Source organism: Desmodus rotundus, chromosome 6 (genome assembly GCF_022682495.2).
Source record: "Desmodus rotundus isolate HL8 chromosome 6, HLdesRot8A.1, whole genome shotgun sequence".
Lineage (NCBI taxonomy): Eukaryota > Metazoa > Chordata > Mammalia > Chiroptera > Phyllostomidae > Desmodus > Desmodus rotundus.
The window spans coordinates 133,853,239-133,880,162 of NC_071392.1; the positions used below are offsets into that span (position 1 = coordinate 133,853,239).

The window sequence follows — 26,924 nt, forward strand, 5'->3', positions numbered from 1 at the left end:
GATAAAGACATGAGAAGGAAAGAAAATCAGGCCGATATTGCTGATGAACGTAGACCTAAAATCCTCAATGAAATATTGACAAACCACATCCAGCAATACACTAAAAAGATCATACACCATGATTAAGTGGGATTCATCCCAGGGATGCAAGGATGGTACAATATTCGCAAATCAATAAACAGAATACATCACATAAACAACAGCAAAGATAAAAGTCACATGATCATATCAATAGATGTAGAAAAAGCATTTGATAAGGTACAGCACTCACTTATGATAAAAACAATCAGCAAAGTAGGAATAGAGGGAGCATTCCTCAACATCATAAAGTCCATATGTGAGAGACCTACAGCCAACATCACACAGAAGGGACAAAAACTTAGAGCTTTCCCACTAAGATCAGTAATAAGACAAGGATGTCTGCTCTCACCACTCCTATTCAACATAGTGTTGGAAGTCTTAGTCACAGCAATGAGAGAAGAAAAAGAAATAAAAGTCATCCACATTGTAAAGGAGGAAATGAAACTGTCACTGTTTGCAGATGACATGATAGTGGACATGGAAAATCCAATAGGCTCCACCAAAAAACTACTTGACCTAACAAATGAATTTGGCAAAACAGAGGGATACATACTCAATACTCAGAAATCGAAGGCATTCTTGTATATGAACAATGAAACATCAGAAACAGAAATCAGGAAAAACATCTCATTTGATATAGCAACAAGAAAAATAAAGTACCTAGGAATCAACCTAACCAAGGAGGTAAAAGACCTGTACTGAGAAAAGTACACAACACTGAAGAAAGACTTTAAGGAAGACACCAACAAATGGAAGCATGTACCATGCTCATGGATTGGAAGAATTCACATCATCAAAATGGTCATACTATCCAAAGCAATTTATAGATTCAATGCAATCCCTATTAAAGTACCCATGACATATTTCACAGATATAGAACAAACACTTCAAAAATGTACATGGAACCATAAATGACCCCGAATAGCTGCAGCAATTTTGAGAAAGAAGAGCAAAGTAGGAGGGATCACAATACCTGATACCAAACTGTATTCCAAGGCCACTGTGATCAAAACAGCCTGGTACTGGCATAAAAACAGGCACATACATGAATGGAACAGAGAGCCAAGAAATAAACCCGAGCCTCTAGGGTCAATTAATTTTTGACAAAGGGGGAAGCAGTATAAAATGGAGCAAAAATAGCCTCTTCAACAAATGATGTTGGAAGAGCAGGACAGGTACATACAAAAAAATCAAACTCGACCACCACCTTACACCATACACAGAAATAAATTCAAGGTGGATAAAAGACTTACATATGAGTCATGACACCATGACACATACCTAGAGGAGAACATAGGTAGGAAAATCTGAGATATTTCATGCAGCAGTATTTTCACTGATATGTCCCCTAAAGTAAGGGACATAAAGGAAAGAATAAACACATGGGATCTCATCAAAATAAAAATCTTCTGCACGGCTAAAAACAACAGTGTTAAAATAAAAAGAGAACCAACAGTATGGGAAAACGTATTTGCCAATGATACCTCAGACAAGGGTCTAATCTTCAAAATATATAAAGAACTCACAGGCCTCCACTCTAAGAAGACAAGCAACCCAATTAGAAAATGGGCAAAGGACTTGAACAGACACTTCTCCAAGGAGGACATACTGAGGGTCCAGAGACATATGAAAAGTTGCTCAGTATCACTAGCTATCAGAGAGATGCAAATGAAAACCACCATGAGATACCACCTCACAGTGTTCATAATGGGCATCATAAACAAAGCAACAAGCAATAAGTGTTGGAAAGGTTGTGGAGAAAAGGGAACCCTAGTGCACAGTTGATGGGATTGCAGACTGGTGAGGCCACTGTGGAAAACAGTATGGAATTTCCTCAGAAAACTAAAAGTGGATCTGCCTTTTTTTTCCAGCAATTCCACTGCTAGGATTATATCCTAAGAACCCTGGAACACCCATCCAAAGGAACCTATGCACTCCAATGTTCATAGCAGCACAATTTACAGTAGTCAAGTGCTGGAAGCAACCTAGGTGCCCATCAGTAAATGAATGGATCAAAAATAAATGGACATTTACACAATGGAATACTATGCAGCAGAAAGAAAGGAGCTCCTACCCTTTGTGACAGCATGGATGGAACTGGAAAGCATTATGCTAAGCGAAATAAGCCAGGTGGTGAGGGACAAATACCATATGATCTCACCTTTAATTGGAACCTAATCAACAAAACAAACAAACAAACTAAATATAACCAAAGACACTGAAATTGAGAACAGGCTGACAGTGAACAGAGGGGAACGGGGAAGGAATTTAAGGGGAAAAGGGTAAAGGGTGTGCAGGAACAATTATAAAGGACACATGGACAATAACGGGGGTGGTGGAAGTGGGAGGGAGGTTGGGAAGGGTGGGGGTTGGGCTGGGTTGGGGGAAAGGCAGGAAACTACTTGAACAACAATAAAAAAGTTAAAAAATATAAAGAAAGACTTTCTTTGGCTTTCAGTGGTTTGGTTATTATGTGTGTGGGTGAAGATATCTTTGAGTTAATTATACTTGGATGGTTTTGAGCTTCTTGGATGTATAGAATAATGCTTTTTATCAAATTTGAGAAGATTTAGCCATTATTTCCTCAAATTCTTTCTATGCCTTTCTCTTTATCTTCTCCTGAGACTTTCATTATACATAGGTTGATATGCTTGATGGCATCCCACAGGTCTCTGAAACTCTGTAAAATTTTCTTCATTCTTTTTTCTTTCTTTTTCTCAATATGACCTATATAGGTCAATCTCAATTAACCCATATATAGATCTATTGATTCTTTCTTCTGCGTGTTTATATCTGCTGTTGAGCACTGTAGTGAATATTTTATTTTGGTAGTTTTACCTTTCAACTGCAGAATTTCTTTTTCATTTTTTTTAAATAATTTTTATCTCTTTTTTGATAGACTCTGTTTAGACATTCTTTGAAAACTTACCTTTCACCTTTAGATATGATTTTCTTTAGTTGTTTGAAGATATTTAAAATTGCTAATTTAAAGCCTTTATCTAATAAGTTCATCATCTTGGCTTCCTGTTTTTTCCTCCCAGTGTATAAGCCATACTTTATTGTTCCCTTTAATGTCTCATAATTCTTTGTTGAAATTTGGACATTTTTTTTTCAATGTAATTTTTTTTATTGTTATTCAATTACAGTTGTATGCCTTTTCTCCCCATCCCTCCACCCCACCCCAGGTGAACCCACCTCCCTCCCCCCTCTCCACCCTCCCCCTTGGTTTTGCCTATGTGTCCTTTATAGTAGTTCCTGTAATCCCCTCTACCCACTCTCCCCGCCCCCACCCCCCACCCCCGCCCTGGCTATTGTTAGATTGTTCTTAACTTCATTGAAGTTAAAATTTGGACATTTTAAATAATAAAATATGGCTATTTTGAACATAAGATTGTCCCACTCTGAGAATTTGTTATTACTATTTGTTTGTTTAGTAATTCTCTGAACTTACTACGTGAAGTCTCTATTCTTTGTCATGCATGGTCACTGAGATTTCTGTTCAATTAGCTCAATGATCAGCTAATGATCAGATGGAACTTTCTTTAAATGCCCAAAACCAGTAAGTCTCACTTTGAGTGTGTGTTTGGGCATACCTTCATCACTCATTCAGGCAATTTACAACTCCACCCTAGCCTTCACTTCGTGCTTGCACAGAGTTTCAAGGTAAACCTGAGGTGAGAGCTTAGACCCTTCTCAGGACTTTTCCTGAGCATGCTCACAGCCTCACATGTGACTGCTCATCTAGATTTCCGGAAATATGTTGAAGCATTTGAAAGCCCCATATAGATATCTCATTCACCAATTTTCCTTTTAAGATTTTTTAGTTAGCCTATTGTTTGTCCAGCTGTCATCCATTGCCTTGGGAAGCCCCAATATTAAAAACTTGCCTCTGATTATTATCAACAAATTCACCAGGGATATGGCCATTTACAGTGTATCAGCTCCAAGTTAGGTCAAATAAAGACAGTTTGGTGAGTGCTGTCTACCAGGAAACCACCACACAGTTCAAATAGTGACAGTTCTCTGGGAACAGGGCTTTGGAGGAGTTCTGTCCCTTCTCTACTCCATTCAGTGCCTGCTAGGATGCCATTTTATAATCTGTGATTACAGACTACTGATTTTCAAGGTTAGTACAGATTTGAGGATGGGAAAATGGGAATGAAGCAAGTTAAAAACACTATAAATTCTCCCTAAATAGCTGCAAGCCTTCAGTTAAATCCCAGAGTTTTAAAAAGTTATCCTAAAGATGTTTTCCAGTGTTACTATTTGTTTTATGGAGCAGAGAATTTTGGGAGATCCTTATTCCACCATTCTCTGATATCCCTGTTCATTTGTCTTTAACTTCAAAGTTATTTCTTTCATTTTGGGGAATAGAAGAGATGGTATCTGTGAAGGGAAGGAAGACCTGGATTCTATTTCAACTATGTGTATGACATTTTCTCTTTTCTCTCTTAAAATTTGGGCCTCAGTTCTCCATCTGCAAAGGAAGGATGAAAGTACATTTTCCCATCGACTCTGTAGGGCTCTGTGAACTAAATGCTATTATGTATGTGGAGATGCTTTGGTCCCTTTTGAAGAAAACTTCATAATTGTTACTTCCAGTTCTGGTTCCCACTGTGTGTTCTTAAGCCACCAAACCAATTGCTTATGTTTCTCTTCCTTTTCCCCTCTTCCTCCTCCTCTTTCTTTTTTTAAGGAAGAGAAAGTGCCCTTCTCCCCATAGACATATGAGTAAATTTAACTATTTTAAAAAGTAATGAAGATGTTCAGGAAAAACTGTTGTTGTTTTTACACTTAAGTGGAAATTAAGATTATTTTACACATGTGCAGTATATTTTAATGCAGCCCTGAATGTGATTATTAAAAGTTTTAAAATATTATACATAATACTAGAAATAGAGTTTTAGAACCTACAGTAGTCTTTTATAATTTCCCCTCTCTGCCATACTCTCACTCTCTTTTTTTTTGGTCAAGTGCCTTCCTAGCTCCATCAGTTTCAAACTTCTCTGAGGAAAGTGGTTAGAATGCATGGCTTTTTAAAAAACATTGGTTAAATATATGTAACATAAAATTTACTATTTTAACCATGTTTAAGTATATAGTTCCATGAAATTAAGTACATTTACATTGTTGTACAATGTATACTATAGTTCCCAAACAATATTTACTTTGTGAGTCAATGTCGTTATTAAAATTAAGTAGTGTGGGTTATACTGGGTTTTGCTCATTTATTTTGAAGGAAGCTATGAGATTTATAAAATGTAATGGGTGTTGATTTTATTAGTCATGTTTCTTCATTTCATTTGTGAAAACAATTTGACAACCTAATTGTTGGTACACAATATGTTTAACTCACATCTCTTTTGGTGCTGCAGGTAGCAGTGCAGGCAGGAATTAACACAGGGACAGCTGTGCCAAGAGGATTGTATCAATCAGCAACAATCTTTATGGGCCGCCAAATGTCAGCCATCTCAAGCATTGGAGATTTTAGCATTGGAGATTTTAGTACAGCGCAGAAATCTCCCCAAGCCACAAAGAACTTTTCAATTCCTGACCCACATTCATACCAACAGACAGCCCAGAGCAGTAACGTGACAGACAGCTATGTAGTACAAACTAATAATGACACACAGTGCTTAAATAAGTCTGACAAAAAAGATGGAAAGACATCTCTTCAGACTGGTGAGAAAATGCTAGTCACAGCCAGCCCATTGTCTGAGGAGGAAGAAACTTATTGCTTGGAGATAGGAAGCAACACACGTCATGGCAAGAGTAATTTATCTGAAGGCAAAAATTCCGCTGAACTCCATTCCTCGTTACAGGGAAGATTAAGTCTAGAGAACAGAACCACTGACTTAAAGTGTCACAGTTCCATCCGATCAGAGGGATCAGAAGGAGAAATACTGACACAAGAATATACTGAAGTCACGGAAGAAAGAGCCAGACTGCCTGTCTCTCCGATATCAGTCTTAGAACACTGTGTATCTGGAAATAAGTGTTCTCAAGAGAAGCCTTCTGCTGGGGAAGGTTTCTCAGGTGGGGTGAGAGGCTGAGATTCTTTGCTGATTTTTGTTGCTATTTAGTTTTTCTGGTTGGTAGTAGTCTTATATAAGAACAAAATACACTCTAATTTTATTCTCTTTGTCAAAAAACAAAGTAATGTCTTTTCCAAAAAAAAATTCATTCTAATGAATTCTTAAATATGTGTGTGGAAATATTTTTGCAAACAGATTCTCTCATTTTTAAACCCACAGTGATATTTTTAATATTTTAATGAGTTTTCAAATACTATAATGAGTTGTGAATTGTTACTACATGTTTTTAACTGATGAAGTAATTCCATCTGTGAGGTAGGATGTCTCATTTGCTTATCCCTGAAGTTAGTGATCAGTAATCTATTCATATCCCCTCATAGATCATTGTCCTCATGGGGACCCAAAATCAAAGAAGCCCTTCAGAAAAGTGCAGGAAGAGCAGGAGGAGGAAAGTTTGAGCAGCAGCAGTGACCTAACAGTTTCCGTAAGTGAAGATGATCTGATTTTAAAGAATCCAGAACCACAACGCAATCCAGGTGACATGATGGAGGGAGAAGATGGAATAGAGGCCTTAAAATTAATCCACTCTGAACAAGAAAGAGATGCCCCATCCACTGAAAAACATAATTGTATTATGCAAACCCTAAGCTCCCCCGATTCAAAAAAGGAATCCTCTACTAACTCACCAACAAGAGAGTAAGCTATTCAGTTTTTTTTTACTGCTCTGTTTCTAATTATAAATATTTTTAGAGACAATTCTACTTGGAATGTATTATTGAACATGTAGCCATGAATGTATAAGTTCCTTAAGTCTCATAAATAGTGTTTTAGATAAAGTATAATTTTCTTTTTGTTCTGCTTTATGAAATAGCTTTAAAAATCTGAATATCATTGAAATCATGGTGATTGACAGTTTATAATTTTATCCAAACAATCCCTGGTTAATTCATAAATTATTCCCCCTACCCTCCCTGTCCTTTATCCTTTTGGAAAATAAATCATTTTAAATTTCTGATAACACACAAGGAAACAAAGAGTTAAACTTATTAGGAATTCAGCTTTAGAGACTAAGTACTTGTATCTAATTAATTTGCTTAATTCTTACATTCCTTGATATAGTATCATTTTTGCCATTTGATTAAATATGAGTTAATAATTTCTTCTAACAGAGTATCTAAGCCAGTTTTCCTTTTCTGAGTGTAAATATGAGTACATTGGAATCTTGAATGTTAAATCAGAATAGCATCAATGTTACATATTTTGAGCACTTACAATATTTAACTCATAAAAGCTCATATATGATTTTTTTACCATTGATTGGAGATACTGGGTAAAATAGTATAGACAACATGTAAACAGTTGAAAGCCAGTTCTGTAATAAAAATAACACTACTAGTAACAAATCTCTTTTAGGAGTAGAAGGAACTTAAGTAAACAAACTAAATTATCATTTTTTAAGTATATTTTATTGATTATGCGATTACAGTTGTACCATTTTTGTCTCCTCTTTATTCCCCTCTACCCTGTACCGCCCTCCTACCATCATTCCCCCACCTTAGTTCATGTCCATGGGTCATACATATAAGTTATTTGGCTTCTCCATTTCCCATACTATTCTTTTTTTCTTTTTTTTAATTTTTATTGTTATTCAATTACAGTTGTATGCCTTTTCTCCCCATCCCTCCACCCCACCCCAGCCGAACCCACCTCCCTCCCCTACCTCCACCCTCCCCCTTGATTTTGTCCATGTGTCCTTTATAGTACTTCCTGTAATCCCCTCTCCTCACTGTCCCCTCCCCTCTCCCCCCTGCCTATTGTTCGATTGTTCTTAACTTCAATGTCTCTGGTTATATTTTGTTTGCTTTTTTCTTCTGTTGATTATGTTCCAGTTAAAGGTGAGATCATGTGGTATTTGTCCCTCACCGTCTAGCTTATTTCACTTAGCATAATGCTCTCCAGGTCCATCCATGCTGTTGCAAAGGGTATAAGCTCCTTCTTTCTCTCCGCTGCATAGAATTCCATTGTGTAAATGTACCATAGTTTTTTGATCCACTCATTTGCTGATGGGCACTTAGGTTGCTTCCAGTACTTGGCTATTGTAAATTGTGCTGCTATGAACATTGGGGTGCATAGGTTCTTTTGGACAAACTAAATTATCATCTTTAAAAATGAAGAAACCAAGGCCAAGGGCATAAAAGTGACACATAGGCCACTAGGGCAAACTCTTTGTTCAGCCTCCTTGACCCCACATGGAACCCAGAACTTTATTACATCCAGATGCTGTCATTCTTTCTTTTCAACAGTCCCTGCAAGTGTAAAAAGCCAAATGGGCATTCTTTTATATGAAGGTATACGTTCTCTTCTAAAGCACCATCATACCTTTTAATATATTGCTTCTTACCATTCATTATCTACTTTTGGTGAAAAGTTTAATTTATAGTCTGATTGACATCAAACTGTTGTTCAAAAAGTATTTATTAAGAGCACATCCAAGGTCAAAGTATTTGCTCTGTGGGTGGAAGAACCAACATGATGTCTGTTCTTGGAAAATTTGGTTTTTTGCAGAAGCAAGCCAAATGAATTTTTCCAGTAATAATACTTCTCTCTCATCAAAGAGATGCATCAACATACTACATCATCAGAAACTTTATTGTTAGAAACTTTATTATTTAATGTGTTTATTTTGGGTTTTATATTTGGAGGCTTCTTTTTATAGCAATTTACTAGACAAGTTAATATTTTTATAGGCTAACTGGGAGACGAGTGTACTTACCTAGGACTCAGTCTTTTTCTGAGATGAAAAAATGTGTATTGTGTGGAATTAAGAATGTTTTATCTCTCATTCTCCTATATGAATGACTTTTTCCTATGACCTTAAAGCCAAGCTCCTTGGAATTTGGAGATACAGTTTTCCCAAATATGGGCATTTCAAGAACTTTTGAATATTTGTCTTAATAAAATGCCCCCAGAATGAAAGGTCTGTCAGTAATTATCGTTTTCTGTCTGTGTTATCAAATTTGAGTCTTTGGTTTTCTGTCGTGAATGTACTCCCCAAGAATAGGTTGAAGGTGGTTTTAAATGCTGCTGGTTAACCTGTTACCATTGTTGCTGCTTTTGAGGTGTTCTCTTATTTTCCTCTTTAGCATGGGCTTTTCCACCTAGCAGGGGAAGCCTATAATACAAAGAGCCTTCCCTTCAGAAGATAGTTCCAGGTTTTTTGAGGTCCCCCTCATATGCCAAAACTTCATTCCTTTTGATCATATATGAGTATATTGATATACCACATTTTGTTTATCCATTCATCTGTCAGTGGACACTTGGGTTGCTTCCACCTTTAAAAGTCCAGCGTTTTTGAGAAGCTTCATGATCCACTCCCATGCATATGTGCAGATATTGAAAACCAGACTGTTTTTATGCACATGTACATAATCCTTCTCTGCAAGCTATTATTAACTCTTCTCACAAGAAAGTATACTAGAATGAAGGTGAATGTTAAAAAATGTTAAAAAGGGAGGACATTGAATCTTTTTATTCTTAAACAGTAAATAGTTTGCTGTTAATGTTAGTACAAAGCTCTATGACTTAAAACACCAGACATTTATTATTTTTCATGTGGCAGGTGGTTGGCCCAATGCCAGTTGGGGCCACAGATATAATGTGGGAGAGTAGTTCAGGTTCAATCACCTGGTAGTGGTAGCAGGATTCCCAAGGCAGCAAGAGAGCAAGTTCCAGTACATAGATGCCTTTTAAGTGTCTGCTTATATTGTTTACTCATGTCCTATTGGCCAAAGAAAATCACCGGGCCCTGCCCCAAGTCAAAAGGTAGAGAAATATAGCCTCTTTTGATGAGGTGAGTGGCAAAGTCACATTGCAAAAGGGTATACACACAGGGATGAGAAGTTTATGGTCGTTTTTTTGCAATTCACTACTTTAGGACAAATTCATATAAAGATTAAGATTCATATGAGTCACAAAAGGTTTTGTACAGGTGCTGATGCAGCATCTTCAGGGCTATATAGGCTTTGAATAAGAAGGAGGAGGGCCATGGCTGGTGTAGCTCAGTGGATTGAGCATGGGTCTCTGAACCAAAGGTCACCGGCTTGATTTCCAGTCAGGGAACATGCCTGGGTTGTAGGCCAGGTCCCCAGTTGGGGGCATGTGAGGGGCAACTACACATTGATGTTTCTCTCCCTCTCTTTCTCCTTCCCTTTCCCTCTCTCTAAAAAATAAATTAATTATATCTTTTTAAAAAAGGAGGAGGAAGGAAGAGGGTAAATTAGGCTAAAGGAAGAGTACAAGAAGGATGCAGATACAGAGAACACAGAGGGCCTGGATGGGCAGAACAAAGGGTGTGACTGCGGGCTCGTGGAGGAGGACTTGCTGGAGTAAAGGTTTAAAATGTTGTCTGGGGAAGGCCTTGAATGCCCAGTTAGTGAATTTAGAGTTTACTCCCTATATTTTTCAGAACTGTTGAACGTTATTTTATTGGTTTTTAGAGAGAGAGAGGGGAAGGGAAGGAGGAAGAAGAGTGTGTGTGTATGTGTGTGCGTGTGTGAGAGAGAGAGACTTCGATTTGTTGTTCACTTATTTACATATTCATTGCTTGATTCTTGTATGTGCCCTGACTGGTGATTGAACCTGCAACTTTGGCATGTTAGGACAACACTCTAACTAACTGAGTTATATGGCCAGGGCCAAAGGTTATTTTAAGAGAAGGATAACATGCTGAGTAACTTAATTTAGAAGAATTAATCTGACATCATTAGGATTAATTATCTAGGTGGTAGGCAGAATTCTGAGATGGCCCCCAAGATTTCTAACCCCCTAGGGTATATCTGTGAAATCCTCACACCTTAAGTGTGGGCAGTATTGTGAGTTTAGTGGATTTTGCTCTCATGATTAGGCTATGTTATATGACAGAGATGAGATTTTGTAGGTATAATGGAAGTCCCTAATTAGTTGACTGAGCTGATCAAACAGGAATTATCCAGAGTGGGCCTGACCTAAATAGATCAGCCTTTATGGGCCCTTAATAAAGTCAGAGAGATTCAAAGCAACTGAGATACTCTCCTATTCACCTTGAGGAAGCCAACTGCCATCATGTGAAGGTCTTATGGCAGGAAATGGTGTGAGGCATCTGGGAGCTGAGGGCCTCAGTCCTGTGGCCATAGGAAATTCAATTCTGCCAACAACCAGTGGACTTGGATGCGACTGCAGCCCCAGCTGACACCTTGATTTCATCCTAGTGACTTTCTGAGCAGAAGACCCCTCTAACGCATACTCAGACCTCTGACTCTCGGGAACTCTGAGATAAATTTGTATTGTGCTAAATTTGTGTTAATTTGTTATGCAGCAATAGAAAATTAATACAATCCAATTGAAGAATTGAAATCAAGGATTATATCTTTACAAGGATTATATGGGTAGAAGACAGTGGCCCAGAACAGGCTGAATTAGATGTGTTTAGGGTCCAATGTGGAAACACATGTTGATAGGGTGGCAAAGTGAGTGGCCCAGCAGCCAAGGTAACTTGTGCTTTCCCTTGCCCTATACCCTCATCATCTGATCAATGTGTTTTCACACATGGCCACAAGCAGGTAAACAAGTGTGAAACATTGTAGACTGGCAGGGACCTAGAAACATGGTTGTGCACATCTGCATTAGCCAACAAACAGTTTCTCATGTAAACGTTATTTCTCTGGTGAATGAAGCAATGTATGGAGAGTTTTTTGGTTTGATTTGCTTTGTTTACATATATCATATATTCACATCTACAAAATCATACAAATAGTTTCTCAGCTTAAAAATCCCCTGTACTCCATCAACTTATTTCTTCTCCCCCAACGCCAAATGCTGGTAACCACTGATTTTTTAATTGTCTATAGTTTTATCTTTTTCAGAATGTTATGTACTTGGAATCACATAGTATGTGGCCTTTTCAGATTGACTTCTTTCACTAACAGATATGTATTTTAGATTACTTCCTGTATTTTCACGGCTTGTTAGCTCGTTTCTCCCACAGTTTATGTATTCACCTGCTGAAAAACATCTTTTGTGACTTTGTTATTTCGACAATAATGAATAAAGCTTCTACAGAATCCCATGTGCAGGTTTTTATGTAGATGTAACTTTTCAGCTTGTTTGGGTAAATAACAAGAAGTGCAATTGTTAGATTATGTGGTAAGACAAAGATTTGCTTTATAAGGAACTGACAAACAGTCTTCCAAAATGGCTTTACCATTTTTCATTCCCATGAGCAATGAATGAGAGGTCTTGTGGCCGCACATCCCTGTTGGCATTTGATATTGTCAGTTTTTTTTATTTTAACCATTCTACTAGTAATGTAATGATATCTCATTGTTGTTTATACATGCAATTCCCTAATGACATGATGTTGAGCATCTTTTCAAATATTTATTTACCATTTGAATATCTTCTTTGGTGCATTTAATTTATATCTTTTGCCTATTTTTTAATCATGTCATTCATTTTATTATTGTTGAGGGGTTTTTTTTGAATCGGTAATATTTAATAGTATTCTTTCTATTTCAATTGTCTGGACAAGCATAAATAGCCTTTCTCCCTTTAGTCTGTAGTCTCTTTTTTTTAATTTTTATTGTTATTCAATTACAGCTGTATGCCCTTTCTCCCCATCCCTCCACCCCACCCCAGCTCAACCCCCGCCCTCCCCCACCTCCACCCTCCCCCTTGATTTTGTCCATGTGTCCTTTATAGTAGTTCCTGTAATCCCCTCTTCCCACTGTCCCCACCCCACTCCCCCCTGGCTCTTGTTAGATTGTTCTCAACTTCAATGTCTCTGGTTATATTTTGTTTCCTTTTTTCTTCTATTGATTATGTTCCAGTTAAGGGTGAAATCATATGGTATTTGTCCCTCACCACCTGGCTTATTTCACTTAGCATAATGCTCTCCAGTTCCATCCATGCTGTTGCAAAGGGTATAAGCTCCTTCTTTCTCTCTGCTGCATAGAATTCCATTGTGTAAATATACCATAGTTTTTGGATCCACTTGTTTGCTGATGGGCACTTAGGTTGCTTCCAGTACTTGGCTATTGTAAATTGCGCTGCTATGAACATTGGGGTGCACGGGTTCTTTTGGATTGGTGTTTCAGGGTTCCTAGGGTATAATCCCAGCAGCGGAATTGCTGGCTCAAAGGGCAGTTCCATTTTTAGTTTTCTGAGGAAATTCAATACTGTTTTCCACAGTGGCTGCACCAGTCTGCACTCCCACAAACAATGCACTAGGGTTCCCATTTCTCCGCATCCTCTCCAACATTTGTTTGTGGATTTGTTTATGTTGGCCACTCTGACTGGTGTGAGATGGTACCTCATTGTGGCTTTAATTTGCATCTCTCTGATGGCTAGTGATGCTGAGCATCTTTTCATATGTCTCTGGGCCCTCTGTATGTCTTCCTTGGAGAAGTGTCTGTTCAAGTCCTTTGCCCATTTTTTAATTGGGTTGTTTGTCTTCCTGGAGTGGAGTCATGTAAGTTCTTTATATATTTTGGAAATCAGGCCCTTGTCTGAGCTATCATTGGCAAATATGTTTTCCCATACTGTTGGTTCTCTTTGTAATTTGGTGCTGTTTTCTTTAGCCATGCAGAAGCTTTTTATTTTGATGAGGTCCCATTTGTTTATTCTTTCCTTTATGTCCCTTGCTTTAGGGCACATGTCTGTGAGGATGTTGCTACATGGAATGTCTGAGATTTTCCTGCCAATGTTTTCCTCTAGGACTTTTATGGTGTTACGACTTATATTTAAGTCTTTTATCCATCTTGAGTTTATTTTTGTGTATGGCGTAAGTTACTGATCAAGTTTCATTTTTTTGCACGTAGCTGTCCAGATCTCCCAACACCATCTGTTGAAGAGGCTGTTTTTGCTCCATTTTATGCTCCTGCCTCCTTTGTCAAACATTAATTGACCGTAAAGACTTGAGTTTATTTCTGGGCTCTCTGTTCTATCCCATTGGTCTATGTGCCTGTTTTTATGCCAGTACCAGGCTGTTTTGATCACAGTGGCCTTGTAATACACTGTGATATCAGGTATTGTGATCCCTCCTGCTTTGTTCTTCTTTCTCAAAGTTTCTGCAGCTATTCGGGGTCGTTTATGGTTCCATATGAATTTCTGAAATGTTTGTTCTATATCTGTGAAATATGTCATGGGTACTCTAATAGGGATTGCATTGAATCTATAAATTGCTTTGGGTAGTATGGCCATTCTGATGATGTTAATTCTTCCAACCCATGAGCATGGTACATACTTCCATTTGTTTGTGTCTTCCTTAATTTCTTTCTTTAGTGTTATGTAGTTTTCTCAGTACAGGTCTTTTACCTCCTTGGTTAGATTGATTCCTAGGTACTTTATTTTTCTTGTTGCTATATCAAATGGGATTTTTTTCCTGATTTCTGTTTCTGCAGTTTTGTTGTTGGTGTACAGGAATGCCTTTGATTTCTGAGTGTTGACTTTGTATCCAGCTGTTTTGCCAAATTCATTTATTAGGTCGAGTAGTTTTGTGGTGGAGTCTATAGGATTTTCCATGTGCACTATCATGTCATCTGCAAACAACGACAGTTTCATTTCCTCTTTTCCAATTTGGATGCCTTTTATTTCTTTTTATTGTCTGATTGCTGTTGCTAGGACTTCCAATACTATGTTGAATAGGAGTGGTGAGAGAGGGCATCCTTGTCTTGTTCCTGATCTTAGTGGTACAGTTTTTAGTTTTTGTCCATTGAGTATGATGTTGGCTATAGGTCTCTCATATATGGCCTTTATTATGTTAAGGAATGCTCCCTCTATTCCCACTTTGCTGAGTGTTTTTATCATAAGTGAGTGCTGTACCTTATCAAATGCTTTTTCTACAACTATTGTTATGATCATGTGATTTTTGTCTTTGCTGTTTATGTGATGTATTATGTTTCTTGATTTGCGAATAGTGTAACATCCTTGCATCACTGGGATGAATCCCACTTGGTCATGGTGGATGATCTTTTTAATGTATTGCTGGATGCGGTTTGCCAATATTTTGTTGAGAATTTTAGTGTCTATGTTCATCAGCAATATTGGCGTGAAGTTTTCTATCTTTGTTGTGTCTTTATCCGGTTTTGGGATTAGGATGATGCTGGCTTCATAAAAAGAGTTTGGGAGTCTTCCATCAGTTTAGATTTTTTGGAATGGTCTGTGAAGGATAGGGGTTAGCTCTTCATTAAATGCTTTGTAGAATTCTCCTGTGAAACCATCTGGTCCAGGGCTTTTCTGTGTTGGGAGTTTTTTTGATGACTGCTTCAGTTTCATCTGCTGTTATTGGTCTGTTCAGGCTTTCTGCTGCTTCTTCATTCAGTTTTGGAAGATTATATTTTTGTAGAAATGTGTCCATTTCACTTGAGTTTCACATTTCTTGGCATACAGTTCTTTGTAGTAATTTCTTACAATCCTTTGTATTTCTGTGGTATCAGTTGTAATCTCTCCTCTTTCATTTCTACTTGTGTTTATTTGGATCCTCTGTCTTTTTTTCTTGATGAGCCTACTTAAAGGCTTGTCAATTTTGTTTATCTTTTCAAAGAACCAGCTCCTGGATTCATGGATCCGTAGAATTGTGCTTTTCATCTCTATGTCATTTAACTCTTCTCTGATCTTGGTTATTTCCTTCCTTCTGCTTGCTCTGGGCTGTCTTTGTTGTTGTTTCTCCAGTTCTTGTAGGCGTAGGGTTAGGTTGTTTGTTTGAAATGTTTCTATCTTGTTAAGGTAGGCCTGTATTGCTATGAACTTCCCTCTCAAGACTGCCTTTGCTGTGTCCCATAGGTTTTGGATTGTTGTGAGTTCATTTTCATTGGTTTCCAAAAAATTTTTTGATTTCTTCCCTAATCTCGTTCTTGACCCATTCATTGTTTAATAGCATGCTATTCAGTCTCTATGATTTTGAGTGTTTTGGTTTTTTTCCTTTGGGGTCGCTTTCTATTTTCAGTCCCTTGTGGTCTGAGAAAATGCTTGATATGATTTCAAGTTTCTTGAATTTGTTGAGGCTTGCTTTCTGTCCTATCATGTGGTCTATCTTTGAAAATGTTCCATGTACACTTGAAAAGAATGTGTATTTTGCTTCTTTGGGATGAAAAGCTCTCTATATATATCAGTTAAGTCACTTCCTCTAGGGTATTGTTAAGTGACACAATATCCTTCTTGAAATTTTGTTTGGAAGACCTGTCCAGTTTTGATAGTGGGGTGTTAACGTCCCCTACTATAATTGTGTTGCTGTCAATATCTTTCTTGAAGTCCTCCAAGATTTTCTTAATGTATTTGGGGGCTCCTATGTTGGGTGCATATCTATTTACAATGTTTATGTCTTCTTGGTGGATTCTTCCTTTGAGTATTATGAAGTGACCTTCTGGGTCTCTCTTTATGGCCCTTCTTTGGAAGTCTATTTTGTCTGATATGAGTATTGCTACCCCTGCTTTTTTTCCTGTCCGTTTGCTTGGAAAATGTGTTTCCAGCCCTTCACTTTCAGTCTGTGTAAGTCTTTTGTCCTGAGAAGGGTCTGTTGTAGGCAGCATATATGTGGGTCATGTTTTCTTATCCATTCAGGTATTCTATGTCTCTTGATTGGAGCATTTAATCCATTTACGTTTAAGGTTATTATGGATACGTAGTTATTCATTGCCATTTTTTCCTACCTGTGTTCCTCTCTCTTTCTCTTTTTCTTCCTTCCCTTAAAGCAGTCCCTTTAGCATCTCTTGCAGAGCTGGTTTGGTGGAAGTGTATTCCTTTAGACTTCTTTTGTCTGGGAATCTCTTTACTTGGCCTACTATCTTGATTGAGAGCCTTGCTGGGTAAAGTAGTCTTGGTTGCAGGCCTCTGGTTCTCATTACTTGGAATATTTTTTGCCATAATCTTCTGGCTTGGAGCGTTTCCATTGAGAAGTCAGTTGCTAACCTTATTGGGGCTCCCTTGTATGTTACTTCCTGTTTCTCCCTTGCTGACTTTAATATCCTCTCTTTGTCTTGGAATTTTGCCAATTTAATTATGGTGTGTCTTGCAGTGGGCTTCTTTGGGTTCCTCTTGCTTGGGACTCTCTGTGTTTCCTGGATTTGTGTGACTTTTTTTCTCATCAGATTAGGGAAATTTTCCATCATTACATTTTCAAACAGGTTTTCTATCCCTTGCTCTTCTTCTTCTCCTTCTGGTATTCCTATTATACAGATATTATTACATTTCATGTTTTCTGCATTTCCCTTAATCCCTCTTCATTCTTTCTGAGCCTCTTTTCTTTTTCTTACTCCTTCTGGGTGTTTTTTTCTACTTTGTCCTCCAGCTCGCTGATCTGATCCTCTGTTTCATTAAGTCTGCCTTTCATCCCTTCTATGTGTTCTTCAATTCAGAAATTGTATTCTCCATTTCCTCTTGGCCCTTGTTGATAGTTTCTGTTTCCTTTTTCATGTCGATATAGTTTGTAGTGAGTTCATTGTAGTTTCCCTGTAGTTTCTGGTAGTTCTCTGTGAGCTCATTGAGCTTCCTGATAACCATTGCTTTGAACTCAGTATCTGATAGTTGACTGCCTCTTTTTCAGTTAGCATTCTTTCTGAGGCTTCGTCCTTTCCTTTCATTTGGGGATTGTTTCTTTGTCTTCCCATTGTTTGTGAGACTCTTCTTGTTAGCCTCTGCTTCTTAAATTGATGTATTCTGATTCCCTGGGTTTATGGTATGAACTTCTAAGGTAGAATGCCAATGGGATTCAGTGGTGCTGTCTCCTTAATCTCCTGTGCTCACTGGTCTTGAGCTGACGTTTATGGGTGTAACAGGGTCTGACTCTGGTCCTTTCAGCACTCCAGGTTTTCTTGTCTCACCTGTGGGAAAAAGAGGAAGGGGGGCAGGAAACAAAAAGAAAGGAAGGAGGGAAAAAGGGAATAGAAAAGGAAAGGTAGGAAGGTAGATGGAATAAAGAAAGATCAGAGGTAAGATAAGGAATTTTAACAAAAATTAAAACAACAGAATAAATAAAAGAAGGCAGGAAGAAGGAATAAAAAAGGTAAAGGATGGAAGGAAGAAGGAAAAAAAAAAAGAAAGAAGGACAGAAAAGTAGAAGGTATTCAGGGGGAAAGGAGGAAAGAAAAAAAAAAAATCTTCTGCTGGCTTTAAACTGGTCAGGTTAGTTCTGCTGGTCTTCCTGTCTGTGGAATGGGAGGGGGTGGTTGGAAGGATTGGTTTCACTTTTCTCCCTTCCTGAGCCACACACTCTTCGCTGTTGTTCAGCCTTCAGACCAGTTCCTCCGGGTCCTTCTGCTCCCCACTAGGCCTTTAGTTCACCAGTTGTGCTGTCCTTGAGTTGCACCAATTAGGGGCAACTCACACTCCACCTTCTTGCTCTTTGCTGTCTTAGATGCTAGGGGCTCTGGGTGCTGCGTTCAGCCCCCTACTGGGTCGAGTCTTTCCGGGGAATGCAGTCTCCCCTAGCCCAGCAGCTCCCCTCTGCTGGGCGTTCTGCCTTCCTCTTAGAGAGCCAGTAGGCCCTGCAGGGTTCTGTGCGCAGGGGCTACGTAGGAGTTTTTCAGAACCCGTGCTTTTGGGTGTGGTCACCTGCAGGTAGCCAGGCTGTTGATCGGGTTGTGTGGGAGATCTCTGCTTTGGTCCTGGGTTGTCTGCAGATCCCCGCTTTGGGTCTGTGTGCGGGGGCAGCCAGCCACTGATCCAGTCGCACACCCACCCGAGGTTTCAAGTCTGGGCGCCCAGCCAAGGTTTGAGGTGTGCGCGTCCACCCAGGCACTTTTTGTCTGTACGCCCAGGCACCTGGGCCGCTTATCAGGGTGCGCGCCCACCCGGGGTTTCAGGTGTGGGCCCGCAGTCCGCTAATCTGGGTGCACGCCAGCTGGGCTTCAGCTGAGCCCCGGGGCTGGTTTTCCGTGTTCACAGACCAGGGGCTGAGGGGGGAGGGGCGCCAGAGGCCAGGGCTGCTGCGGAGAGTTCTCTAACTAGCTACTATGTGCCTCTATTTTCTTTTCCTTTTTGAGAAATTCTTCCTATTCAAGCCCCCCTGGTCCAAACAAGCACCTGGTCTCTCACACAGCCCAGCCTGGCTCTCTCCCAAGAATCCTGCAGCAGACCCTGCGCCCGGGCTGGAGCTTCAGCTGCCCAGGGCCCACGTTGGTCCCAGGGACCTTATTATCCTTAAGCACTCTTCTTACCGTCTGATCTTTCAATGTCCTCTATCTTTGGTCTCCGATCTTCATATATGCTGGAATACTGTTGGCTGTTCGCTCTGCTCCTCAGATCAGCTAGGTGTTTCACTGGCTTTGAGGGGAAGTGGACTCTGCTCCCACCTATCTCGCCGCCATCTTCCTCCAGATCACCATTTTATTTTTTTAATGCAATTGTAAATAGGAATGTTTCCTTGATTTCCTTTTTTTGTGTTTTTCATTGTATGTATATATGCAACTGACTTTTGTGTGTTGATTCTGTATCCTGTAACTTTACTAAGTCATCAAAGTATTAGTGTATTTTAAAGTTATTTCCTTCAGAAGAATATTAGTGTGTGAGCATAAATAGGAAAGCAGACCAAGGACTGATTTACAAGGTCAGAGAGATCAGAGGAGCCAGAAAAGGAGTCTGAGCAGAGGCTGCAGTGAAAAACAAGCAGAACTGAGGAGTTGTGCTGCAGATACCAAGTAGAGTGTTTCAGGTGGCATTTAGAAAGATTGAATAACCTTTCCAGGCCACAAAGCTGATGGGGAGAGCAGTTAGCATCCACACTGACAGTTAGATGGCAGTATTCATGCTCTAGATTTCTGTGGTCTACTACATATATCACAATCATAATGGTGATGTACCTTCAGTGCACCAACTCTGTACCAGGTACTATTGTAAGAGCTTTATTTATAATCATCCATTTAGTCCTATTATTGTCACCATTTTATAGAGAAGGAAACTGAGATGCACAGCATCTACGTTCACTCACAAAGTGACTTTGTGTACTTTGAACTCAGCCATCTGGGTCCAGAATATGCATTCTGAACTCGTACCCTGGGCTATCTCCCAATGAATGACTCTCTACTGTCTAAATAACTAGAGTATCATCAAGGATAAGTTTTATAAGGTTGAATAAGGAAGCTTGAGAATCAAATTAGATTCTTTAATTAGAAAAGGAAAATAAAACTAAGCAATTTGACCTTTTGCTCTGTCCATATTGATTTTTGTGCCTCCCAGGCTCAAATAAGCTGATGAAGTGCTATATGCCTTTCTTCAAGCTTGAACAAAGTAATTGCAAAGTTGCTTTGTTCTTTCTCCCCTTGGAGTATGACTGAAAGCGAAATGTAGTGCTGCCTTTTAAACTAAGTCAAATGAAAGCCTTGGTTTCTCAAGGTCATAAAAATCTGGTCACATAGATTGAATCTCATCCAGTAATTTTAATTTAGCCCCTCTTCAACGTTCAATATAGGAAGTTCTTGTATCTGAGAAAGATTTCCTGCTGAAAATTACATTGCATGGAATTCTAGGTCACAACTGGGTTCTTTACCCTAAATTCACTTAAGAGGAGCTGGAAGCATATTTTAAATTCATTGTTCCTTTAGAAATGATAATGCCTTCAGATATCAGTTCTCAATTTCTTTTTTCCTTCACCACTATCACTTGTTTTTCCTGGACATGGTCTCTGCTCCTCAACACAGGTGGCCCCCTGAGATTTTTCTTGCCACTCATTCTCTGTTTTGTTTCCAAAATAAGATTGTACATTACACTTTTGGAAAAATAACACTGTGCCACCAGGTGGGGCCATCAGTGTATTCTCTCATGTTCTACCTGGCACTTCATTCCGCAGTCTGGCCTGTGCCTCTCCTGTTAGCTTACCTATTTTGATCTGAAAAAAAAAATCCAAGACATTTTTATCTTTAAATTTCAAAAGTCCAGAACAAGGCTTTCAAGAGAGGAGTAATCTTGAGACCTGATCCTCAGCAAAGTAGGCAGTAATCACAGTCACTATCACTAGGTTTCTGTAGGGATTTTAAAAGAAGTCTCCTTTGACCAACTGGAACCTGGTTCCCAACCTTTGCCAGTCATCTCACTACTGGCTGCTGGCCTCAGTCAGAGGTGGTGAGTGGCCCCAGCAAAGACAGAAGTGGAGGATAATGAGAAGCATTTGCAAAGATTACAGCATGAAGAATTTTCTTTAACATTTCTTGCAAGACAGACGTACTGATAAAAACTCCCTCAATTTTTGTTTGATTACTTAGTTCTTAAATGCTAATATGTATATTCAGGTTTTCATTCATCTTGAGTAAATTTTGAAAATGTATCTACTAGAAAGAGATCTACTATCTAAGCTTTCAAATTTGTAAGCATATTTTAGAATGCATCAAGAATTATATTCCCTTTCTTCACTCATAATTTTATGTTTGTCCTATTTTTATCAATCAATCCTGCATGACATTTGTCTACTTTATTAATTCTTCAAGTAATCAGATTTGATCCCATCTATTGCTTTTTAAAAATATCATTTGTTTCTATTATTATCTTTATTATTCCTTTTTTACTTTTCTTGGTCTTACTATGTGGATCTTTTTCCAATTGAAATTGAGTGCCTAATTTTCAATCTTTCTCATTTTCGAGCATGTAATTTTAAGGCTTTAAATTTGCCTTTAAGAACTTTGATTTGCACATCACTGCTTTTGACAAGAAATGGCATCACTGTCATCAGTTTTAAATACTTTAATTATCTAAATTTTACAATTATTGGAAAAAAATGTATGGAAACTTCTAGCCAAGATGGAGGCATAGGTAGATACACTGTGCCTCCTTGCACAACCAAAAGAAGGACAATAACAAATGTAAAAAAAACAACCAGAACCTTCAGAAAATTGAACTGTATGGAAGTTCAACAACCAAGAAGTTAAAGAAGAAACATTCATCTAGACAGATAACAGGGGCAGAGACGGGCAGCCAGGGTGGAGAGGACGTGTGGCAAGGAGGAGGCTGGTGGTCCCACATTTGTGTGTGGATAACCTGGGAAGAACAACTGTGGAGCAAGATATGCCATGCAACGCAGAGTTCCAGTGTGGGGAATTAAAGCCTCAAAACCTCTGGCTGTAAAACTCTGTGTGGGTTGCGGTGGTGGAAGAAACTCCCAGCCACACAGGAGAGTTAGTTGGAGAGATCCACAAGGTCCTAGAATGTACTCAAACTCACCCACCAGGGAATCAGCACCACAGGGGTCCATTATGCTTGTGGGTAGTTGGGAAAGTGACTGAAAGCCAGTGAAAGCCAAGCAAGCAACATTATTTCCTCTCTGACATTGCCCCACATACAGCACCAAAATGCAGCAATGTTTATTGCCCCACCCTGATGAATACCTAAGGCTCCACCTCTCACAACATAACAGGTGCCCAGAGACAAAGAAATATGACCCAAATGAAAGAACAGATCAAAACTCCAAAAATAGAACTAAGAGATAGCCAACCTATCAGATGCACAGTTCCAAACACTAGTAATCAGGATGCTCACAGAAATGGTTGACTATGGTCAAAAAATAGAGGAAAAAAATGAAGGCTATGCAAAGTAAAATAAAGGAAAATGTACAGGGAACCAACAGTGAAGGGAAGGAAACCGGGACTCAAATCGATGATTTGGACTAGAAGGAAGAAATAAGCATTCAACCAGAACAGAATGAACAAACAAGAATTCCCAAAAATGAGGAGAGGCTGAGGAACCTCCAGGACGACTTTAAATGTTTCAACATCCAAATCACAGGGTGCCAGAAGGAGAAGAGGAAGAACAAGACATTAAAAACTTATTTGAACAAATAATGAGGGAGAATTTCTCCAATCTGGCAAAGGAAATAGACTTCCAGGAAGTCCAGAAAGCTCAGAGAGTCCCAAAGAAGTTGGACCCAAGGAAGCACACACCAAGGCATATCACCATTATATGACCCAAGATTGAAGATAAGGAGAGAATCTTAAAAGCAGCAAAAGAAAAGGAGACAGTTACCTACAAAGGAGTTCCCATAAGACTGTCAGCCGACTTCTCCAAAGAACCCTTACAGGCAAGAAGGGGCTGGCAAGAAGTATTCCAAGTCATGAAAGACAAGGACCTCCATCCAAGATTAATGTATCCAGCAAAGCTATCATTTAGAATAGAAGGGCAGATAAAGTGCTTCCCAGATAAGGTCAAGTTAAAGGAGTTCATCATCACCAAGCCCTTATTATATGAAATGTTAAAGGGACTTATCCAAAAAAAGAAGATCACAACTATGAACAGTAAAATGACAACAAACTGACAGTTATTGACAACTAACCCCCCCCCCCCCCCAAATCAAAAACAAACTAAGCAAACTGCTAGAACAGGAACACAGTAACAGAAATGGAGATCACATGGAGGGTTATCAGTGGGAGTGTGGGAGGGGGAGAGAGGGAGAAAATGTACAGAGAATAAGTAGCATAAATGGTTGGTAGAAAATAGACAGGGGGAGGTTAAGAATAGTATGGGAAATGGAGAAGCCAAAGAACTTATATGAACGACCCATGGACATGAGCTAATGGGGGGCAGGGAATGCTGGTGGGGGGTGGGCAGAAGGGAATAAAGGAGAGAAAAAGATGGGACAACTGTAATAGCATAATCAATAAAATATACTTAAAATAAATATTACAATTATTAATACTTCCTTGATGGGCATTATTTAGAAATGATTTTTTTTTTACTTTCTACACATTGGGGGAAATGATGACTATGTATTCATTATAGATATCTGAATAATGTGTTTTCAGAGAATGTACTCTAAACAGTATCTGTTCTTTGGTTTTTGTTGATAATCCATAGTAATGGCCTATTTATTTAAATATCTATGTATGCTTTCAATGAATTTATTATTCACCAGTTGTTGGGTGCTGGATTCTATAGGTTTTCATTAGCTGAAGCTTATTAATTACATAGTTCTAATTATCTGTATATTCACTAATTTTTGTTTAATATAAGTTACCGACCTTTCAAAATCCATTGTTAATTGGTATTTTCATATTCTTTTTGGACATTGTTTAAGTACCTTAGGGACTGTAGGTCTTTTTCTAGCTTCTTTTGTTTTTCTTAGCTTTTAATCACTCTGGCTTGCTTTTCTCAAATCACTGGTAATTTCTGAATGTATATTATATAGGAGCATTTTTGGAGTTATTTCAGGCCTGGAAAGTTCTCCTCTAAAAAGAATTTACATTTGCTTCTGTCAGGTGTCTAGGTACAGAAGCAATTCTGGATCACTTTCATCGAGGTCTGGGCACTGAGGTGGTTTGCAGCCAGGCCTTGGTCCCTTTGAAGGCCAGACTATGTTTTACTCTTATGTGGAGGAAGAAGTCCTTGGAATTTCCAGTTCAAGTGTGGGTGATTTATTGGTTTTCCTTTCTTGGCGGACCTGGACTTCAGCTTTTATTCTCTAACTCAGGGGTTGTTGAAAGCTTCACTCAGTTTCTCAGACTCTCAACTGCCTTTTCTGGAATTGGCACATGGTCTTCAAAGAAAACTTGCCCAAAATGTTACACTTATTTCTCAGAAATTCCTTTTTTTATCTAGATTTTTATCCTGAAATTCTTCACTACCTTATCTGTCTATGCTACCAATATATATATGCTGTAATATATGTTACATATATAATTTATATATATAATTATATATATAAATATATACTATATATAATATATTGTATACATATTATATATGTATACTATACATACACACACACACACACACACTTTTTAGTGTAAGGATGGACCTGCATTATGTAGGATGTCATTACAAGAAGCTGAAATTCTTATCATACGTAGTTTTTAAAATAAATTTTATTATTGAAGTATATAGCATATGTACAGAAAAGTGAAAAAATCATGAGTGTACACTGCTCAGTTAATTAGTACAGTTAATACACTCAATAACCCCCACCCACTGAAGAAATATACATCACCATCCTGAAGTCTGCTTAATGTCTCTTCCTCCCTTCTCCCTCATAATCACTTTCACTTGTCTTCTTCTTTCTTTCTGAAGACCTAGGAAACCAGATATCATTTAACTCTTTTCAGTTTTAATCATGAAATGCATGGCCTTGGCAAAGTCATTTCTAATTTGGTTTGCCTTTTATCTTTTAAATCTATTACTAGGGTAGTTTTCTTCTTTTCAATTTTTTCTCTCTCTCCCCTTGCATCCACTACTTTAAGTAGAAACATTCTTCTGCCCTTATTGTCTTCAGCCCAATTTAGAGTTCACTGCCAATAGTTTCTCCTCAGTGTGGAACTCTCTGCTGAAAGGACACTGATAAGTTTCTGGAGTCGTAGGGCCTGGATTGCTCCTCTGCTGTACCACAGTTCCTTTGTTCTCACCCTTGAAATGGACCTGCAGTCCCCCTTCCAGAATTGCTACCGCTACTCCCTTGATGATTTGAAAGTTCTTGCCTTCTCAGGAACATCACATGTCCTTTTGCTGTCCCTCCACTTCCTCCTGCACAATGGCAGTTATAACATGTTCTGTTGCTGTCATTAGTTTGGCCCACTTGTAATTTCTCCCCTAACTTTGTAATAGATATTAAACATGAATTGTTGGTTTGCTCTCCTAGTTTGTATGTGCTCTCTGTCTGTCTGTCTGTCTTTCTCTCTCTCTCTCTTTCTCTCTCAGAGATTTGGGAAGATAAGAAGGAAAGAAGGAAAAGCTATCACCTTAAATTTTTTTGACATTTGATATTTAAGTAAATGACAAGATTTTGGGGACATCTCCCAGTGGAGCATTAAGGTACCCTACCCCAGCATTCTGGGAGCCAAACAAGAGGTGAAGGGGGAGGCAAGGGAGGAGGAGAGAGGAGAGGGCAAAAAGGGGACAGGGCAAAGGAGAATAAAAATTAGGGAGGCCAGTGAGAGCATGTCAGGAGGGAACCAACAGTTAGGTCAAATTCTGCTGGGGATGTAGCAAAACTAGACCTCTTTTTAATACAAATCTTAGACTGAAAAGTAGTTTATTCTGCCCAGGCTGGTGTGGCTCAGTGGATTGAGTGATGGCCTATGGACCAAAAGGTCACTGTTACAATTCCAGGTCAGGGTGATACAGAACAGACCCCAGGGTTGGGGGCTGAATGATATACTACCAAATGGACCCACCCTTGTGTTCCGGGGGTCTCCCCCACCCCGTACTAGGTTTACCTTGCCCACCACCAGGGAAAGATGTCTCTCAATGCCAGAGATTGGTAAAAAGGAAAGGGATTATTTATTTAAAGAGTTATACAAACTTAAGAGTAATGACTTAATGTCTTCAATGAGATCCCAAAGTCCTTTAGAATACCCACAAACACACAGTCCTTCCTTCCCCCTCTGTCCAGTCTGGGGTACTGTATCTTAGAAAAAGAAATAGAAGTCACATGGTTCTTCTCTGCCCAAGCCACGTGGTCCCAAAAAGACCCCAATTCTTCTCTGCCCAAGCTGCGTTGTCCCAACCAGGCATGGCTGCCATGCATGGGTTTAAATCCCAGGGCCAATCTCCCTCTGCCATACCATTTCAGACCCCTCCCACAGTCAGCTACACCTGCCAGCATTCCTGTATTTGTCCAGCTTTACTGGGCTGCCATAGTAAGTCTGGGCAGGCATGGTCCCATGGCATGGAGCCAGTCATCTCCAAGCTCTCATGCAGGTGCTGTAACCAGGGGGAGTTGCCTCCCAGTTACATCCTGGGTGGAAGTCACTCCCATCTCCCTGGCTCAAAGTATGGCCACAGCTATTTAACATATCCATGAAACCAGTTAAAGCTTGTAGATATGTTAAATGACCATGACAGAGGTTAGCTGCAAAACTGTTGCTA

General features: G+C 39.1%; 1 protein-coding gene across 5 annotated transcripts in view; it reads left to right on the plus strand.

The window, feature by feature from the left end:
• KIZ (kizuna centrosomal protein) overlaps positions 1–26,924 on the plus strand; it is a 164,543-nt gene that overhangs the window by 25,856 nt on the left and 111,763 nt on the right. For all 5 annotated transcript variants that reach the window (XM_024559485.4, XM_024559484.4, XM_024559483.4 and 2 more), the window contains 2 exons: positions 5,457–6,117; positions 6,497–6,812. In XM_024559485.4, coding sequence (XP_024415253.2) covers positions 5,457–6,117; positions 6,497–6,812 — 977 coding nt within the window. The remainder of the gene's footprint in view (positions 1–5,456; positions 6,118–6,496; positions 6,813–26,924) is intronic.